Source organism: Uranotaenia lowii, chromosome 2, assembly GCF_029784155.1.
Source record: "Uranotaenia lowii strain MFRU-FL chromosome 2, ASM2978415v1, whole genome shotgun sequence".
NCBI lineage: Eukaryota > Metazoa > Arthropoda > Insecta > Diptera > Culicidae > Uranotaenia > Uranotaenia lowii.
Window position 1 is genome coordinate 229,668,258 of NC_073692.1, and position 22,022 is coordinate 229,690,279.

Genomic DNA, 22,022 nt, shown 5'->3' on the forward strand with positions numbered 1-22,022 from the left:
AAAAGACCCCGAATCCACTCAGTCTGATGATACATGGCATTCTGACAGTTTTCATCGCTGGTTCAGGACCAATCAATCATTCTTACAGAGAATTTTAGAAATCCAATTATGAACATTTACCAAAATTTCAGATGAATTCTATTTACCCCAGGTGTTTTTTGAAATTTTTTAAAAAATTTGAAAAATTATATTTCGAAGACAGAAGTAAAACAAATGTATCATCCATTAAACTAAGGAAAGTTTATTGACAAAAATCTGTTTTACCTTATCGACTAATAAAAGCTGTTATTAAAAGGTACAATATCCTGGGGCATGAAGTGCATGATACTAAATACCTACTTACCAACATTAATTACCTACGACTATTTGTAGCTACGTATGAGTTGCTCCAGAACTAAAGTTCATATTTTCCTTCTGAACGTTATGTGCTACTTTTTAAGCTTAGATTCCCCATTCTCTAAACTTTGTGACGAAAAATTTGTATCTTCACTGTAATTTGAAATCCATTTTAAATTCTATTTCGCGAGATGCTCCGGTATTAATGTCCCAGTCATGTTCAATAATGTTTTTTTCTCTGTACAAATCAAACGATTGAATCACTATAAATTAAAATCTTGTTTGTTTGGTTTTAGTTCTCTACTTTCGATGTGCATAAATTATTACCTTACTAATATCAGTTTCTTTCTAGGACCTACAAAAAAACTTAAACATATTCCTCCGACTTAAACCTCCCTCAAACCACTTTTTTTCAATTTCCAATTTAAAACTTCGCAAACCTGTAAATCCAAATGTTAACTCACACAGTTCTGCACACAATTTTATCAAAAACTTTATCACAACCGTTTCGCTTCTGATGACTGATTCCAGAGATTTTTAAGTTTTGTTTGTTTCACTAGGTAGGCAGTTATTGGTTCTGTTACAGCATTGGCACAACACGGGCAGCGCTAAGGTTTTTTTTCCCGGACCGAATCATTTCCGTCGAACGCCCGAGTATTCGGAATTTTTCCCAGTTCGGCGATTCTTGCCCGGAAAACCACGGGCGTACGGAGGTTTGGCGTTGGTTGTTACGTAGTACACTCCTCGAGCCCTAAAATGTTTTAAAGAAAATTAAACTTATTTCCCAATTATTAACAAGATACAAAAAATAGAAAATTACCTATGAGTAACATGCTCTCCCATAAGCACGTAGTCGGAATCCTTGGGCTCACACCAGCCGAGGAGATACGAAAATAGTGTCGTACAAGGACCAGCCCAGAATCCCTTCTCACTGTTTATCGATTCGATGAAGTACGGCGTTACTTTCGTATGGTCACATGCCAACGTTTCTGAAAACAAGAAAATAACGTTTGTTAAAGAATTTGAGGAAGAAAATACATTTGGGTCGATTTGAAATGTTTTCAACGAAAATAATAGGTAAAAATAGGCATTTGACTCTCACTTGAAATTGAAAGCCAATATGCCTCAACTTTAAGGTTTACTAAGCCTTGTAATTTTTTCAGGGGCATCCAAGAAAATTGGGGAAATTTCCTATTTTATTCAAATAACTTAGGAAATCTGGAAAGTTTTTACATTACTTTTCAATGGAAACTCCCAGGACTGTGAAAAATCCCTAATCAAGTTTAGGCGATTAACCTGACATTCCCGACTAATATAGATCATTTTCTTCCGTTTTCAACCACCCTTACCAAATTTTAATCTTTTGAATTCTTGCAATGTAAATAATAAATTCATCTTTGATAAAAAGTTAATCTATGATTTACTAGCTGACCCGGTAAACTTCGTTTTACCACAGAAAACAAACGTACAAACTCGAACAAAAAACCGTCAAAAAAGTGTGTAAAACTTCAAATGCTATCACCAAAAAAATACGTTAGAAACTGACTGCCAACAGTGTCATCTATTGCGCCGTTCAAGAGTTACAAATCAACTTTAAAGTGTCCAGTTTTTGAAAAGGCGTAATCGTAGCCAAAAAACAAAAATTAGTTCAAAAAGGGTGTTAGGATTTTTACACAAGATTCGTGGGCTAGCTTGTACGTCTGTTCTCTGTGGTTTTACCTTCTAAAGTATAAATCGTAATAAATGTTTAATTTCATCTACACGTCCTTAACTGCATCGTGCTCGCGAATAAATTCTTATGGAAATCATAACAAATAAAGTTGAATTTGTATGGGGACCCCCCTTTCATCAAAAGTGAGACTCTTGAAACTATTATACAAACCATTTCTGACCCAAAAAACCCTCGGATACCAAATTTCACTTCATTCTGACCGACCATTCACACGTGATGTTGTTACAAAGAAAACGCCTCAATTTTTATTTATGAGATTTTCTTAAATCATTTGTCAATTAAAAAGTTTGCTTAACACTATTTTGATTTTTTTTTAAATGTCATATATGTCGAAAAAGGGATCAATATTCAGAGGAATCATAGAGTTTTGATTGATTTCTGCAATCTTGCCGCTTATATTATTCTTTACTTCATAAATTGGAATTTAAGCCACTGCACAATGGGGGAAAAAGTGTATAAACCGCGAAGAAATTCAATATCTTCCCTGTTACACAAAACAAATCTATGAAAAAGTTTATTTCCTTTCGCGAAAATTTCCAAAGAAGCGATTGGACATAGTTTCAGATGCTGCACAAGCTTACGAACGGAGTTATAGTGCCTTTTTAACCCCTAATTCCCCTATATTTTGTAAACAATCCAGAAAAAACCTACTAAGACTTGAAAACTTGAACAAAAATAAAATGGAGGCTGTTTTAGCTACCGCACGTTTCGAAAAATTTAGTTATAGCTGTGTAGTGACCGGACGTTCCTTCGTCTGCAGACATTTTTTTTATTTCACTGTTAACACTTGCGTTCTCTCGAAATCACTTTTCTTAACTGACTGTTTTTTCCATTCACACATAGGAGCTCGTCAGAAACTGTTCACGCATACTAACTCCATTCCTTTCAGGATTCGGTCCTCACCTATACCTGTTTATCGGCTTCGTTCAATCCAAGTATCATCGATGTGATCTTGCTCAAACACACACACACTTCCATTCATGGAATATTAACGACCGTTTTCTTTCATACGAATCGTTTCATACACGCACACTTAGGGAAACTCAGTCATCCTGGACATTTTATAAATCTATTTTCTTTATATTCACTTCTGATCTCTACAAGCTGTTTTACCCTTAATTACCCTGTATTTTTAAATTGTTTATTACTATCCGAATCTTCAACTCAAACGTCAAATCCGTATTGCTGTACGGGTGTGAAACTTCGTGCACATATTTATGCGGTAACGACGCGAAAACTGCAAGTATTTGTAAACCGCTGCCTGCGGAACATCATCCGCGCTTGGTGGCCTGGCAACTGGATCTCAAATGAGGAACTACATCGCCGGTGTCATCAGAGGGCGCTAGAAATCGAGATTCGGGAACGTAAGTGGAGATGGATTGGGCACACGCTGCGGAAAGATGAAACGAGATTTGCAGAGAGGCGCTAGATTGGAATCCAGAAGACATCGAAGAAGAGGCAGACCCAGAAACTCGTGGCGGCGGAGCCTGGCCACTGAAATCCGAACTCCGAACTTTCGACGAGAATCTTGACTGGGACCAGGTGAAGACGCTGGCTCCGGATCGTCAACAGTGGAGGTCTTTTACCACGGCCCTATGCACCGGAGGATCGGCGGGGGATCATTAAGTAAGTAAGTAAGTCAGAAAAAGCATGTTTGGACTTAAAAATTTTGGACCAAATGGGACGATTCTAATGTGATTTTTTTCAAGGAATCGAATGGAAGCTGTTTGAGCGACCGCACACTCCAGATAATGAGGTTAAGGGCTTATCATGTGTGATTTTTTTCGAGAAATCGAATGAAGGCTGATTGAGCCATCACATGCTTCGGAATATGAAATTATGGCTGTTTTTACCCTCAATTCCCTTACCTTTTTCAAATAGTTCAGAGAAAGCATGTTTGGACCAGATGGCTGCAACGTTACACGATTTGTCTATGTATCGTGTGACCAACATCTTTTAAATAAGTGGTAGTGAATCTCGTTTTTAAGCTTTTTTTTCCTCAGATTTAAGCTTTTTTTGCCTTGAGAGCATAGGAGACGAAAGCTTAAATCTGTGAAAACGAGGGGAAAAAAAGGGGAAATCTGAGAGATGTGCTCCATACGGTTTGAATAGCGTTGCCGCCGCCTGGTTTGGACTTGAAAATTTTGAACCAGATGAGACTTATCTTATGCATTTTTTTATAGGAATCCAATGAAGACTGTTTGAGCCACCGCACGCTTCGGATAACTCCTGTTTCCAATGCGTGCGGTAGCGCAAACAGGCTTCGTTGAATTTATCGAAAAAAATTACACAAGATTCATCCCATTTTGTTCAAAAATTCCAAGTCCGAACATGCTTTTTCAGAAATATATGAGAAATGTTGGGAATTGAGGGTAAAACAACCATAACTCCAGTCTTCAATTCGTGCGATGGCTTAAATATGCTTCGAGGGATTTCTCGAAAAAAATCACACAAGATACGTTTCATTTGGTTCAAAATTTTCAAGTCCGAACATGTTTTTTGCTGGAATAATTGAAAAATGTCGGGTAATTTAGGGTAAAACAAATAACACACGACGTATTACAGGACACGACAATTAACGTTTTTACTAACGGAAAAAGGAATTAAATTTACCTTTTTTGTCGACCGGTTTTGGGCTCGATGTTGCCCATCTACAGGACGATGTCCGACTGACTAGATGAAGGAAAAACACTAATACATGTTCATACTATCCAATAGTATTCGTCGAAGGGTGGTCGGGTTGTTGAAAAATGTGTACGCAAAGCGTCACATTTAAACGCATGGGAATCCATGTATATCATCACCACATCGAAAAGGCCACTTATGAACGAGGATGATGCTCCAATCATATCACCGCTCTTCAACCTGCTCAAACCAAATTTTCAACAACCCGACCACCCTTCGACGAATACTATTGGATAGTATGAACATGTATTAGTGTTTTTCCTTCATCTAGTCAGTCGGACATTGTCCTGTAGATGGGCAACATCGAGCCCGAAACCGGTCGACAAAAAAGGTAAATTTAATTCCTTTTTCCGTTAGTAAAAACGTTAAGTGTCGTGTCCTGTAATACGTCGTGTGTTATTTGTGTAGCATAAGTTTTTACGTTTAGCACAACCAGTAAAATGAGTGTAATTTAGGGTAAAACAGCCATAACTGCATTTTCCAAAGCGTGCGGTGTCTCAAACAGCCTTCATTGAATTCCTTGGAAAAAATCCCATAAGATAAGGCTCATTTGATTCAAAATTGTTAAGTCCGAACATGCTTTTTCTGACTATTTGAAAAATGTTTGGGAATTGAGGGTAAAACAGCCATAACTCCAGTTTCCAATCCGTGCGGTGGCTCAAACAGGCTTCATTAGATTTCTCGCAAAAATTTCACACGATAAGTCTTATTTGGTTGAAAATTTTCAAGTCCGAAGGTGCTTTTTTTCTGAAATAATTGAAAAATATAGAGGAATTGAGGGTAACAATAGCCATAACTCCATTTTCCGAAGCGTGAGGTGGCTTAAACAGCATTCATTGGATTCCTCAAAAAAAAAAAACAAAAAATCACACAAGATAAACCCCATTTGGTTCAAAATTTTCATGTCCGATCATGCGTTTTCTTTACTATTTGAAAAATGTAGGGGAATTGAGGATAAAACGGCCATAGCTAAATATTCTGAAGTTTGCGGTGACTCAAACAGCATCCATTGGTAGCAAAAAAAATTGTAGCAAAAAAAAAAATTACAAAATTGACATGCAAGCCATGAATGACAAAAATAACAAAATTTATAAAATTTACTTACATGATAAAACTGACAAAATTTCCAAACTGACTAAATTGACAGAATGGAATGAATAGACAAAATTGATCAAATTGACAAATTTGACAAAAATGACAAAAATAGCCAAAATGAAAAAGATGACCAAATTGAAATTGAAAAAAATTGTAGAAATTAAGAAATTTACTAAAACCACAAAATCGCCCAAACTGGTAAAATTGAAAAAATTAACAAAACTGAAAATATAGATCAAATTGAGTAAATATGCAGCATTGACAAAATTAACAAATTAAAAAAAAAAATATACAAAAATGACAAAACTGACAAATATGGCATGAATGAAAAAATGTCACTATTGTAAAATTCGTACAATTTACAAATTAAGCTAAAGTGATTAAACTGATAAGATCAGCTAAATTGATAATAAAAAAATTGATAAGATTACCGAAACAGACAACATTGATAAAATAACAAAATTGACCAAATTAACATTTGAAGTTATCAATTTTGTAAGTTCTGTCATTATTTTTATTTTAATCATTTCTTTAATTATCGTCATTTTTAGCAAATATTTCGATATTTGTAAGTTTCTCATTTTTGTTATTTTTGTTTATTTTGTGAATTTGGTCAATTCTGCCAATTTTGTCAGTTTTATCTATAAAGTCCAACTTATCAATTGTGTCAATTTTGTCTATTTTTTTCTATTTTGTCAATTTTGGAAACATTGTCAATTTTGTAACTTTAGACGATTTCTTCAATTTTTTCATTTTTTAAATTTGGTCAATTTTTGTCAATTTTGTCCTTTTTGCCAACTTCGTCAACTTTGTCAATTTGTTACTTTTGTCCAATTTGTCATTTCTTCAAATTAAAATTTTTCTTAGCCTTTTTAGCCAGTTAACCATTTTTTTTATAGATACCTATGTCAATTTTATCAATTTTGTCATCGATGGCAATTTGAAGAATCTTTTTCGTTTTGTGAATTTGAAAAACTTCCTTAATTTTATCAATATAGTCAATCGGGCTAATACTGTCAATTTGGTCGTAAGTCCTTTTTGCGAATTATGTCAATTTCGTCATTGTCGACATTTGGTGAAAATTTTGCCAGTTTTTCAATCTAGTAAATTAAGTAATTTACGTCATTATTTTTTAATTTGGCATTTTGTCAATTTTATGTTTAGTTCAATCCTTCAAAAAAAAAAAAAAAACAAATTAACAAAATTGACAAAAGGGGAAAAAATAAACAAAAGTGACCAAATTGAAAAAAACTCACTAAAATGACATAACTCTCAAAACTTACATAATAGGCAGGATTGGCTAAGTGAACTAAATTGACAAAACTTACAAAATTGACAAAATAATTTGAAAATATTTTGTTATTTTTGAAATATGTTTAATTTGTGAATTTTTTGTAATTTATGTAATTTTTGTAATTTTTATAATTTTTGTAATTTTTGTAATTTTTGTAATTTTTGTAATTTTTGTAATTTTTGTAATTTTTGTAATTTTTGTAATTTTTGTAATTTTTGTAATTTTTGTAATTTTTGTAATTTTTGTAATTTTTGTAATTTTTGTAATTTTTGTAATTTTTGTAATTTTTGTAATTTTTGTAATTTTTGTAATTTTTGTAATTTTTGTAATTTTTGTAATTTTTGTAATTTTTGTAATTTTTGTAATTTTTGTAATTTTTGTAATTTTTGTAATTTTTGTAATTTTTGTAATTTTCGTAATATTTGTAAATTTTGTAATTTTTGTAATTTTTGTAATTTTTGTAATTTTTGTAATTTTTGTAATTTTTGTAATTTTTGTAATTTTTGTAATTTTTGTAATTTTTGTAATTTTTGTAATTTTTGTAATTTTTGTAATTTTTGTAATTTTTGTAATTTTTGTAATTTTTGTAATTTTTGTAATTTTTGTAATTTTTGTATTTTTTGTAATTTTTGTAATTTTTGTAATTTTTGTAATTTTTGTAATTTTTGTAATTTTTGTAATTTTTGTAATTTTTGTAATTTTTGTAATTTTTGTAATTTTTGTAATTTTTGTAATTTTTATAATTTTTGTAATTTTTGTAATTTTTGTAATTTTTGTAATTTTTGTAATTTTTGTAATTTTTGTAATTTTTGTAATTTTTATAATTTTTGTAATTTTTGTAATTTTTGTAATTTTTGTAATTTTTGTAATTTTTGTAATTTTTGTAATTTTTGTAATTTTTGTAATTTTTGTAATTTTTGTAATTTTTGTAATTTTTGTAATTTTTGTAATTTTTGTAATTTTTGTAATTTTTTAATTTTTGTAATTTTTGTAATTTTTGTAATTTTTGTAATTTTTGTAATTTTTGTAATTTTTGTAATTTTTGTAATTTTTGTAATTTTTGTAATTTTTGTAATTTTTGTAATTTTTGTAATTTTTGTAATTTTTGTAATTTTTGTAATTTTTGTAATTTTTGTAATTTTTGTAATTTTTATAATTTTTATAATTTTTGTATATTTTGTAATTTTTGTAATTTCTGTAATTTTTGTAATTTTTGTAATTTTTGTAATTTTTGTAATTTTTGTAATTTTTGTAATTTTTGTAATTTTTGTAATTTTTGTAATTTTTGTAATTTTTGTAATTTTTGTAATTTTTGTAATTTTTGTAATTTTTGTAATTTTTGTAATTTTTGTAATTTTTGTAATTTTTGTAATTTTTGTAATTTTTGTAATTTTTGTAATTTTTGTAAGTTTTGTAATTTTTGTAATTTTTGTAATTTTTGTAATTTTTGTAAATTTTGTAATTTTTGTAATTTTTGTAATTTTTGTAATTTTTGTAATTTTTGTAATTTTTGTAATTTTTGTAATTTTTGTAATTTTTGTAATTTTTGTAATTTTTGTAATTTTTGTAATTTTTGTAATTTTTGTAATTTTTGTAATTTTTGTTATTTTTGTAATTTTGTTATTTCTGTAATTTTTGTAATTTTTCTAATTTTTGTTATTTTGGTAATTTTTCTAATTTTTGTAATTTTTGTCATTTTTGTAATTTTTGTAATTTTCGTAAATTTTGTAAATTTTGTAAATTTTGTAATTTTTGTAATTTTTGTAATTTTTGTAATTTTTGTAATTTTTGTAATTTTTGTAATTTTTGTAATTTTTGTAATTTTTGTAATTTTTGTAATTTTTGTAATTTTTGTAATTTTTGTAATTTTTGTAATTTTTGTAATTTTTGTAATTTTTGTAATTTTTGTAATTTTTGTAATTTTTGTAATTTTTGTAATTTTTGTAATTTTTGTAATTTTTGTAATTTTTGTAATTTTTGTAATTTTTGTAATTTTTGTAATTTTTGTAATTTTTGTAATTTTTGTAATTTTTGTAATTTTTGTAATTTTTGTAATTTTTGTAATTTTTGTAATTTTTGTAATTTTTGTAATTTTTGTAATTTTTGTAATTTTTGTAATTTTTGTAATTTTTGTAATTTTTGTAATTTTTGTAATTTTTGTAATTTTTGTAATTTTTGTAATTTTTGTAATTTTTGTAATTTGTAATTTTTGTAATTTTTGTAATTTTTGTAATTTTTGTAATTTTTGTAATTTTTGTAATTTTTGTAATTTTTGTAATTTTTGTAATTTTTGTAATTTTCGTAAATTTTGTAAATTTTGTAATTTTTGTAATTTTTGTAATTTTTGTAATTTTTGTAATTTTTGTAATTTTTGTAATTTTTGTAATTTTTGTAATTTTTGTAATTTTTGTAATTTTTGTAATTTTTGTAATTTTTGTAATTTTTGTAATTTTTGTAATTTTTGTAATTTTTGTAATTTTTGTATTTTTTGTAATTTTTGTAATTTTTGTAATTTTTGTAATTTTTGTAATTTTTGTAATTTTTGTAATTTTTGTAATTTTTGTAATTTTTGTAATTTTTGTAATTTTTGTAATTTTTGTAATTTTTGTAATTTTTGTAATTTTTGTAATTTTTGTAATTTTTGTAATTTTTGTAATTTTTGTAATTTTTGTAATTTTTGTAATTTTTGTAATTTTTGTAATTTTTGTAATTTTTGTAATTTTTGTAATTTTTGTAATTTTTGTAATTTTTGTAATTTTTGTAATTTTTCTGATTTTTGTAATTTTTATAATTTTTGTAATTTTTGTAATTTTTGTAATTTTTATAATTTTTGTAATTTTTGTAATTTTTGTAATTTTTGTAATTTTTGTAATTTTTGTAATTTTTGTAATTTTTGTAATTTTTGTAATTTTTGTAATTTTTGTAATTTTTGTAATTTTTGTAATTTTTGTAATTTTTGTAATTTTTGTAATTTTTGTAATTTTTGTAATTTTTGTAATTTTTGTAATTTTTGTAATTTTTGTAATTTTTGTAATTTTTGTCATTTTTGTAATTTTTGTAATTTTCGTAAATTTTGTAAATTTTGTTATTTTTGTAATTTTTGTAGTTTTTGTAATTTTTGTAATTTTTGTAATTTTTGTAATTTTTGTAATTTTTGTAATTTTTGTAATTTTTGTAATTTTTGTAATTTTTGTAATTTTTGTAATTTTTGTAAATTTTGTAATTTTTGTAATTTTTGTAATTTTTGTAATTTTTGTAATTTTTGTAATTTTTGTAATTTTTGTAATTTTTGTAATTTTTGTAATTTTTGTAATTTTTGTAATTTTTGTAATTTTTGTAATTTTTGTAATTTTTGTAATTTTTGTAATTTTTGTAATTTTTGTAATTTTTGTAATTTTTGTAATTTTTGTAATTTTTGTAATTTTTGTAATTTTTGTAATTTTTGTAATTTTTGTAATTTTTGTAATTTTTGTAATTTTTGTAATTTTTGTAATTTTTGTAATTTTTGTAATTTTTGTAATTTTTGTAATTTTTGTTATTTTTGTAATTTTTGTAATTTTTGTAATTTTTGTAATTTTTGTAATTTTTGTAATTTTTATAATTTTTGTAATTTTTGTAATTTTTGTAATTTTTGTAATTTTTGTAATTTTTGTAATTTTTGTAATTTTTGTAATTTTTGTAATTTTTGTAATTTTTGTAATTTTTGTAATTTTTGTAATTTTTGTAATTTTTGTAATTTTTGTAATTTTTGTAATTTTTGTAATTTTTGTAATTTTTGTAATTTTTGTAATTTTTGTAATTTTTATAATTTTTATAATTTTTATAATTTTTGTAATTTTTGTAATTTTTGTAATTTTTGTAATTTTTGTAATTTTTGTAATTTTTGTAATTTTTGTAATTTTTGTAATTTTTGTAATTTTTTTTAATTTTTGTAATTTTTGTAATTTTTGTAATTTTTGTAATTTTTGTAATTTTTGTAATTTTTGTAATTTTTGTAATTTTTGTAATTTTGTAATTTTTGTAATTTTTGTAATTTTTGTAATTTTTGTAATTTTTGTAATTTTTGTAATTTTTGTAATTTTTGTAATTTTTGTAATTTTTGTAAGTTTTGTAATTTTTGTAATTTTTGTAATTTTTGTAATTTTTGTAATTTTTGTAATTTTTGTAATTTGTAATTTTTGTAATTTTTGTAATTTTTGTAATTTTTGTAATTTTTGTAATTTTTGTAATTTTTGTAATTTTTGTAATTTTTGTAATTTTCGTAAATTTTGTAAATTTTGTAATTTTTGTAATTTTTGTAATTTTTGTAATTTTTGTAATTTTTGTAATTTTTGTAATTTTTGTAATTTTTGTAATTTTTGTAATTTTTGTAATTTTTGTAATTTTTGTAATTTTTGTAATTTTTGTAATTTTTGTAATTTTTGTAATTTTTGTAATTTTTGTAATTTTTGTAATTTTTGTAATTTTTGTAATTTTTGTAATTTTTGTAATTTTTGTAATTTTTGTAATTTTTGTAATTTTTGTAATTTTTGTAATTTTTGTAATTTTTGTAATTTTTGTAATTTTTGTAATTTTTGTAATTTTTGTAATTTTTGTAATTTTTGTAATTTTTGTAATTTTTGTAATTTTTGTAATTTTTGTAATTTTTGTAATTTTTGTAATTTTTGTAATTTTTGTAATTTTTGTAATTTTTGTAATTTTTGTAATTTTTGTAATTTTTGTAATTTTTGTAATTTTTGTAATTTTTGTAATTTTTATAATTTTTGTAATTTTTGTAATTTTTGTAATTTTTGTAATTTTTGTAATTTTTGTAATTTTTGTAATTTTTGTAATTTTTGTAATTTTTGTAATTTTTGTAATTTTTGTAATTTTTTAATTTTTGTAATTTTTGTAATTTTTGTAATTTTTGTAATTTTTGTAATTTTTGTAATTTTTGTAATTTTTGTAATTTTTGTAATTTTTGTAATTTTTGTAATTTTTGTAATTTTTGTAATTTTTGTAATTTTTGTAATTTTTGTAATTTTTGTAATTTTTGTAATTTTTGTAATTTTTGTAATTTTTGTAATTTTTGTAATTTTTGTAATTTTTGTAATTTTTGTAATTTTTGTAATTTTTGTAATTTTTGTAATTTTTGTAAGTTTTGTAATTTTTGTAATATTTGTAATTTTTGTAATTTTTGTAATTTTGGTAATTTTTGTAATTTTTGTAATTTTTGTAATTTTTGTAATTTTTGTAATTTTTGTAATTTTTGTAATTTTTGTAATTTTTGCAATTTTTTTTAATTTTTGTAATTTTTGTAATTTTTGTAATTTTTGTAATTTTTGTAATTTTTGTAATTTTTGTAATTTTTGTAATTTTTGTAATTTTTGTAATTTTTGTAATTTTTGTAATTTTTGTAATTTTTGTAATTTTTGTAATTTTTGTAATTTTTGTAATTTTTGTAATTTTTGTAATTTTTGTAATTTTTGTAATTTTTGTAATTTTTGTAATTTTTGTAATTTTTGTAGTTTTTGTAAATTTTGTATTTTTTGAAATTTTTATAATTTTTGTAATTTTTGTAAGTTTTGTAATTTGTGTAATTTTTGTATTTTTTGTAATTTTTGTAATTTTCGTAATTTTTGTCATTTTTGTCATTTTTGTCATTTTTGTCATTTTTGTCATTTTTGTCATTTTTGTCATTTTTGTCATTTTTGTCATTTTTGTCATTTTTGTCATTTTTGTCATTTTTGTCATTTTTGCCATTTTTGTCATTTTTGTCATTTTTGTCATTTTTGACATTTTTGTCATTTTTGTCATTTTTATCATTTTTGTCATTTTTGTCATTTTTGTCATTTTTGTCAATTTTGTCATTCTTGTCATTTTTGTCATTTTTGTCATTTTTGTCATTTTTGTCATTTTTGTCATTTTTGTCATTTTTTTTTTAATGTAGTTAATTTTGTCATATGTGTATGTTTTGTAATTTTACCAATTTTTCACAATGAACTTAAGTTTAAATCAATTTTATTTATTTTGAATATTTTTTTCAATACGGTGAATTTTGTCTTTTTGTTTCATGTTGTCTATTTGGTCATTTGTTCATTTTTGTTATCTTGTCTATTTGGTCAATATTGTCCAATTCGTAATTTCCGTGATAAATTTCAATTTTGTTATTTATTTTAATTTTGTCAATAAAATTCCTGCGAATGAAAAGTCCACAACATAAGCTGTGTAGAGGAGGAGAGAAATTAAACGAAAAACGAGCCTGAGAGCTTGTAGCTCAAGCTGAATGAGTATTTGCTTCCACAAACGACATTTTCTCGTGCCGTTTGTGGTCAGGAAGCTTTTGAGAGAAGATAAGATGGTGTGGTGTGTATCGTCCGCGCCCTTTTGTCGCTTTTTCCTTGCCAGAGCAATCTTTGCTTGAGAATATAGCGTCGGGCGAAGGATAGGACTTACAATCGCTATCGTAATACACGATATGAGAATCAAGAGGGACAGTTGGGTAATTTAACTACGGGGTTATGCCCCTTAGTGCAATACATTCAATGATAGATACTATGAATAGAGATGGGCTGAACGGCTTATTTCAATGAGCGAATGAGAGCCATTCGCTCAAATCAATAAGCCGATTCATTTGAGCGGCTCAAAATTGAACCGTGATTCGCAAGTCGGAGCTCAACATAAACTGAAGGGAACACCGGAAAGCCGTTCGTTCGTTCTCTGGAACGAATACAGCGCGCATTTTTTTAGGTTTCCAGGATTTTGTCATTTCTTCCAGAACCTTTGTTCGAAAGAACCACAGTTCGAAAGAGCCGCGACTCCCTGCTCAACTCTGGTTAATAAACTGAACAGCAGGAGCGGAGTATGGAGAGAGTTCGATTTGATCTAATGAACGGCTCGCCCGCAATCTTTTTATAACCGTGGCTCTTTTTCGAACCGTGGTTCTTTTTCACCATGTCTCTTTTGGTTCGAGAGAACGAACGAACTGCTGTTCTCCTACCAAGCAATCAAGAGCTACTAATTAGAACCAGCTCTTTTGAAAAGAAAGAACGAACCGTGGCTCGCTCGAACCACGGTTCTTTTAATTCGGAAGAATGGCCGGGTCTCAACTCTCCGCTCTTGCATTTTGCATTCTTCTTCGGGCAGCGGTAAAGTTTTCAACCAGTAGTGTTGGGTTGAGCGGCGTGCCACGGTTTATTTTCGAACCGATAAACATGGTGAGGTTAATCTTTTATACTTACGGAAAATTGTGCTGCTAGCGCATCCCGGCTGACTGGTTCCTCCATTAACGTAAAAGTCGGCATGTCCACCCGGACTCCATTGTCCCAAAATGCCAGCTCCCGTATGGATAATATCAACAAAATGTGCATCCGACGGGTCCAAATCCCTGGTGTTGTTCGAACCGGCGTAGAAGAAAATCGTTGGATCTAACCCAGTGATGCGGCCAAGTTTTCCTTCCTCCGGTGTCAGATGATTAGCAACCAATCCGGCAATGTGAGCCCCAACACTGTACCCAATGAAATGCATACTATCCGGAGGAACTCCCCTGGGGTGGTTGGCGATATATTTGACCAGCTGCGAGACACATAAACTTCCAAATCGCGGTGCCCATTCGATTTGACTCAGGCAAGGTTCCTTGACGGCCGATCCGTAGTCAACGATTATGATGTTATAGTTCCCCCGGATGAAGTAGGCCTTCCGCATATCTGGACTGGGCGAAAGATTTCGACCACCGCCGAACCCATGGATGACTATTTTGACCGGATGTTTTGGATTCCAGTGGGTGTTGAAGAGTGACTCACGATCCAGCACGTTGATCAGCTCCGGAGTTTGCTGAGTCCGTCGGGTGTATAGATAGAATTTGATCCTCGGATGAGGACATCGATAGGGTTTCTCCAGACAGGAGGTGGTGTTGAATACATCTTGATTTTCTTCCTTTTGTGCTGGGGATGAAAATGGAGACGGAAAAGAAAAATATTAGTAATTCTTTCAAATAGTTCATACATCATTACTAAAGATATATTTTTGTTTAGAAAAACAGATTGTGGAAAATAACTTTGCTTTAGCAAAAAAAAATATTTTTCTGTTTCCGTTTATATTTTGACCTTTATGGTTTACAAAGTTGCAAAGTTCAATTTGTCTAAATTATGCTTGGCATCAATTCAAATTAGGACGTATAATCATTGTTTGTATTAAAAAAAACACTCTAATGTTATTTTACAGGTGGTAAAGTGTCTCAAATAAAATTATAATAATAACTGTAATGTTTTTTTAAATTAAATTGGAACAGGGGCCCAACCAAAAAAGTTGGTAAGAAGAAAAAGATGCCATTAATCAGTAATGAGAGTTCACTAACATTGACCTGAGCAGTCAGAATCGACTTAAATCCAAATGATATTGAATCTGTCTAATAATAAAACAACACAACTCAATTTAATTATGACAGCCGCCTCAGTTCGCTACCCTTGAAATCGCTACCCCGTCAATCGGTCAGTCGGTAAAAAAAAGCTTAAATCTAATTGACCTTGAAACCATGAATGATCAGAAAAAGAAGGGAGAGAAAATAACATCAAGGTGCGAAAAGACGAAAGCTGTTAGAAATGCATTCATTGAGAAGTGTCTATGATGCGACAAAAAGCAAACGAAAAAAAAAATTAAAACCGGTTTAAGCGATTGGCTTGTTTTGTTTGCTACTTAAGGTAAGCAAGTCATCTATGGGCAACTTGTATAAACTTTTGAGAGGGTGCCGAGAGAAAAAAAAATAAACATAAACATAGCCTTTTCGAAGAAAAAACTTTACTACTACCTCTGCAACGTTTCTTTTTCATCACCTTTCTTTTCACCTCTTTGTTTATCAGGGTTGCTGTTCAAACTTCATTGGACTTCAATAGTCACCAGAACCGTGAAAAAGAATCTAAATTGAGCAAATAGATAAATACCACAAGCCACAAGTTATTAAACACAATTATTCAATCAAAAATATGTTTCAAACCCGCCGAACAAGAGTTAAGTATCTTTTCCAAACTGATTTCAACTAGAGCTGTACCGCATATTCGCTCGATCGTTTATTCAGGCCAAATAAAAGGTATCAGACCAATTTCAACGTCGTTGATTACGCCGGCGATTTACCTTCTTCCACCGTCTTGGTCTCCTGCATGTGCGCCGTTCAGGTGTTTATCGAAGTGCAGCTTCCCCCATTTGATCACCTCACGATTGTCCGTCAGGATGCCTCCATCCTTATCCCAGCACATTTCGGCTTGCGGCTCGAAGCCTTGGCGGGATGCATAGAACTCCAGATAGAACTTTCGTGTTTTCTGGGAACGATGCAGCTGCTTCAGCTTTTCTAACTCCTCCTCCTTCAAGCTACGCTTTTTCTCCTGGAAAATTCGGACTAGCCGCCTCTTCCGCTGTTGTTGGTTTTCCACATTTCGAAAGGTGCTTCTTTGTATTACTGCCACCTGCGCGACATTCTGTTAGTCCATCACCCTCCTACACTCCTCGTCGAACCAGTTGTTCCGTCGAGTTCGTTCCACATGTCCGATGACGTTCGCAAAAGTCCTCGAGAGGGCAATTAACCGAAATAGGTGTCGGTTTCGTATGTAGTTCACTTCGCAGACCTTTGGTCGTATTTTCAACATCACAAGATAGTGGTCTGACTCGATGTTGGTGCGTCGACAGAGTCTGACGTCGATGATGTCCGAAAAGTCCTGCCTGTCTATCAAAATGTGGTCGATATTGGTCAGCTAGTGCGCGCTGAACCTTTCAATTGTCGGTTTGAATACCTGAGCGCTAAATTCCCCGATGACGATCCTGATATCATGTTTTGGGCAGCGATCGTATTTACGCTCCAGTTGTGCGCAGAATTCTTCTTTGTCGTCACCGGTATTTCCAAGGTGGGATTGTGCACGTTGATGATACTGATGTTGAAGAACCGGCCCTTGCTCCTCAACCGGCACATTCGGGGGTCGATCGGCCACCACCCGATCTCGCGCTTCTGCATCTTCCCCATCACGAAAAAAGCTGTTCCCAGCTCGTGTGTGTATTGCCGCAACTTAACTTAGCTCTGATCGATAGTATTTTCATCAGTTGACCACTCAGGTGATAAATCCTTTTTACGGATTGCATTCCAAGCACGGCTACTTATGCTACTCTGGGTCCATGGGTGCAATTGGACGACTCATGATACAAGGTACCCCTACGCCATAAAGTCCACCTGTGGTCCCTGGTCATAATTCCCATCCGGACGAGCATCGAAGGCTGTACCTGAGATGGGAGACCAAGTCCGCACTTAAGAGCTCATCGGCTAACTCTAGCTCGAGTAAAAACTCCAGCTCGAGTCAAAACTTCAGCATATATACCCTGTCCTTTGTTACGATAAGGACCTCTCCTCTGACGACTCGAGCTGCGGCCTTTACTCGCAACTCGAGGGTTGCTTGGTTTCCACAACTATCGTGCGCTCCGCCAATGTTCGAGACGACTGCAAGAGTCCAATGACCTCTCCTCTAACGACTCGAGATCTTGGCTCCGCTTCGATTGCGCACGGTCCAGCTGCAATCGTCCCGGATTGTGCTGAGATCAGGTTGGTGATCAGCACCATCTCGGTCTTGTGGTGAGCCAGACGTAAGCTTTTGAAGCGCATCCAACTTTCCACCTTCTCGATAGCTACTGTGGAGAGTAGCTAGACCTCTTTGGTAGATGGGCCCGATGCCAGGAGAACCACGTCATCGGCGAATCCCACAAGTCTCACTCTCGTGGGGAGACGCAGTCTCAGCAGTACGTCGTAGACAATGTTCCGCAATACCGGGCCAAGTATCGAACCTTGTGGAACCCCTGCCGAGACTCTCACTGTTTCCAGTCCCTCGCTGGTCATATACTGTAGTTGGCAGTCACGGAAGTAACAGTCCACCATCCTACAGATATATGCCGGAATCCTCATATTCATGACGCAATCGCTGCCCAACTGACGCTGTTGAAGGCGTTCTTCACGTCAAGTATGACCACTGCGCAAAACCGGTCTCCTCTACTTTTCTTCATTCTGGCTTCATGTGCTCTTTCGATGACCCGTCGAATGGCATCCACCGTACTGCGGCCTTTCCGAAAACGGAACTGTTTGTCGGATGTTCGCACTTTTGGTATAGAGCTGGATCCTGCTCTGTAACACCTTCTCTAACACCTTTCCAGCAGTATCCAAAAGACATATCGGGCGATATGCTGATGGGTCACCTGGTGGCTTGCCCGGTTTTGGCAGGAGCACCAATCGCTGCCGCTTCCACACGTCTGGAAAAACCCTATCATCCACGTACTATTGCAGTGATGACTGGAACATTTCGGGATGTTCCATGAGCGCGGCCTTCACTGTTACATTAGGGATGCCATCCGGACCCGGAGCTTTGTTCAACTGAAGGGACTTAGCGATGTTGCGCAGTTCCTCCAGTGAAATCTGCTCCTCCTCACTCGTATCCCAGTCGTATGGGACCCTCGGCCATGTAACCTCCTCGAGCTGTGGGAACAGCTCATTGACGATCTCACGCAGTTTAATCGGACGCAATTCCTGTGGCTCACCTCCGCTCCACGTTTTGGCCATGACAATCCTGTAAGAGTCGCCTCAGAGGTTGTCATCGGCGTCCTCGCAGAGTTGCCTGAATCGTGCCTTTTTGCTCGTCTTAATTGCCCTGCAGAGGGCAGACATCGCAATTGCGTGGGGTACTCTTCGGCTCCGCTCTCGCTGAAGGGGACCTTGCTCTCCGCATATGTGGCCTAGCCCGTAGACAGCTAGTACGCAGATCCGCGACTTCCGTCGTCCACCAGTAGACGGGTTGCCGAGTATCCTTCCGCTTAAGCCTACCTTCTGCAGCGCTACGATGTCGAATTTGCGGCGTGCACTCGGAGTATTCGAGCGACGAGTGTTAAGAACCATCTTTGGCGGCGTGCAGAAGAGCCGAGTGTGGAGGCGAAGAATGAACCACGAGCTCGCGCGACTCTACGGCGAACCAACTATCCAGAAGGTGGTAAAGGCTGGCCGGATACGCTGGCAGGACATGTCGCGAGAATGCCGGACGACTGTCCTGCAAAACAGGTGTAACAGTATCGACTTTGCTGAAAATATTGCGAGTTCTGCTCCTAAGAGAGGTCTTCTACTCAAGAAACTCGTGAGAGTGATTTTCCAGCTAGTCACTTAATGACATCAACCCCTCCGTCCGAGGATATTCCACCTAGACGTCATGAAGGAATTTTGTAAATGAGATATTTTCTGCAACTGTGGTGTGATCGCTTAGCGTATGGTTTAGGTGAAGCCGGTTATCACTAGCATGGGGATAGTAGTGGTGGAACTGCTTGTCGATATCGCTCCACCCGAACTTGGATCCGAGATAGATGGTTCGATCTCGGATAGTTGAAAAGAACAACAATCTTAATAAGAAGGTATTTTATTCGGGGAAGTTCGTCATAATTAGTTCGCTAATAATTACGTAGTTCCGGTCACGAAGATCAACAACTAGTTTAATCTGAGGGGTGATTCTCTCGTCCACTTTTCTATGGACTGTAAAGCAGGAAGGATCGGAAAAATTTGAAAAGTAGCTTTTTCCCTCAGTTTTCCCTCCGAGTGCATCGAATCTTAGTGCTAGTTTATTTAACGTGCGATTATAATTGTGAAAGAAAGGGTAAATCGGTTGCAATTTCGATTGAGCCATTTTCAAAATCTGTACGCAATAGGCGACCGAGACAAACATGCTGAAGACCAGTTTTTATGCGCCAATACAATACCAAACGACAGCGGAGCGAACCTGGCCTGCATGAACGAAATCACCACTGCGGAAATATGGACCGCAATTTAAACTAGTGCACCACGGAAAGCTGCTGGCCCCAACGGTATACCGCGCGAATTCTACCTGCGAACATTCGACGTTATCCATCGAGAGCTAAATCTCATACTAAACGAGATCCTTGCTGGTAACATACCTCCGGAACTAGTGAGTGGAATAATTGTATTAGTGAGAAAAAGAGCAACGGAGAAACAGTGAAGTACTACAGAGCAATATCGCTATTAAATAGCGACTACAAACTTGTCTCCCGTATACTGAAAACCCGATTGGAGAAAGTGATGGTAAAACACCATATTCTCACCGAGAGTCAGAAATGCTCAAATTCAGGAAGAAATATTTTTCAGGCGACACTCTCTCTCAAAGATCGAATTGCGTCCCTCATCGAACGTAAACAGAGAGGGAAACTGATCTCCTTCGACTTGGATTCTGCGTTCGACCGCGCAGATCACCAATACCTGCAAAATACCATGTGATCTCTGAGACTCAATAGAGATATGGTGAACCTTATCATCAGATTTGTTGAGCGATCATCTTCACGTCTACTAATCAACGGGCATCATTTCGGATTGAGAGATCTGTGCGGCAAGGAGATCCTCTCTCGATGCACCTTTTCGTGCTATATCTTAAACCTCTTCTATTACGAATTGAGCGTGTGTGTGGTCAGGATTTGGTAGTAGCATAGAAGGTGATACGGTCAAAATTTGGTCAAAGAAAAACGCGCGTAAATCGGTGAAATCGTTTATTTAAAAAATCAAAATAAATTTCTTTTTCAAGTTTAATTAGTATAAAATTCAGGAAAAATATTCAGTTAGGCTTCCGCTTTTCCAAATCCGAATTGCCGGGCCTTACGCTTAACCCCTGCCATCAGATTTTGAACAGCCACCTTGTCCACCTTCTTCGCCGCAGAAAGCCAGTTTGCCTTGAACTGCTGCTCGTCCTTAGCAGTTTTTTTTTGATTTTCTTTAGGTTCCGCTTGAAAATAGCCCAGTATTTCTCAATTTGGCGGAGCTCTGGCGTGTTGGGAGGGTTCTTGTCTTTGGGAACCACCTGCACGTTGTTGGCGGCGTACCACTCTATGGCATTTTTACCGTAATGGCAAGATGCCAAATCCGGCCAAAACAGTACGGTCAGGAAAGGCAGCATACGATTATTCCAACACTTTCACGTAAATCTCTTGGTTGACAGTCGCGGAAGATATGAAAATGCTGCTTTTCAAGCCACAGGTACAGATGGCTGCCAAACCTGATATTTCTTCGCGAACTTTGACAGTTTCATGTGCTTGAAAATATCTGCTACCTTTCCCTTTCCTTTTGTTGTATAAAACTCTTGTCCCGGAAGCTGCTTGTAGTCAGCTTTGACGTATGTTTCGTCGTCCATTACCACGCAGTCAAACTTCGTCAGCATCGTCGTGTACAGCCTCCGGGATCGCGCTTTGGCCGTCGTATTTTGTTTATAATCGCGATTTGGAGCCACTACCTTCTTGTAAGTCGATAGTCCGGCTCGTTTTTTGGCTCGATGCACGGTTGTAGACGATACACCTAGCTTATTTGCGGCATCTCGGAGAGAGAGGTTAGGGTTTCGCTTGAAACTACCGGCAACTCTCTTTGTCGTCTCAGCGGCTTCCGGGTTTCGATTTTCCCCCGATCCAGACTTCATGGCTGTCGACAAACGTTCCCCAAACACTTTAATTACATTTGTAATGGTTGATTTGGCACATTTTAGCGATTTTTCCAGCTTAGCGTGCGAGTAGCTCGGATTTGCGCGATGCGCGAGCCAAATTTTGATACGTTGCTCTTCTTCCTTGGACGACATTTTGACAACTGAAGAGTGAATTCCAAAATCAAAACATGAACAACATTCTACACACACACACACCTTCAAAATGAGGGGTGTTCAGGTTTTTTAAATGCAAAATTGAAAGAAATACTTCAAGTTGATATTGACCAAATTTTGACCGTATCACCCTTTATACCAACGAACGATATAAGTGTGATAGTGACAACAGTGAATAAAATAGAACTTATAGAAAATTTGTTTACACATTTTGGTTTGGTATCGAGGGCTAAGCTAAACTTCAACA

The 22,022-nt window shown here is 32.7% G+C and overlaps 1 protein-coding gene across 5 annotated transcripts in view; it reads right to left on the reverse strand.

The window, feature by feature from the left end:
- Positions 1-221: 221 nt before the first annotated feature.
- Positions 222-22,022, reverse strand: part of LOC129746581 (phospholipase A1 member A) — a 112,261-nt gene continuing 90,460 nt past the window's right edge. For all 5 annotated transcript variants that reach the window (XM_055740308.1, XM_055740311.1, XM_055740307.1 and 2 more), the window contains exons 3-5: positions 14,363-15,064; positions 1,157-1,325; positions 222-1,087 (exon numbers count right to left, since the gene is read on the reverse strand). In XM_055740308.1, coding sequence (XP_055596283.1) covers positions 970-1,087; positions 1,157-1,325; positions 14,363-15,064 — 989 coding nt within the window. In that variant the 3' untranslated portion in view covers positions 222-969. The remainder of the gene's footprint in view (positions 1,088-1,156; positions 1,326-14,362; positions 15,065-22,022) is intronic.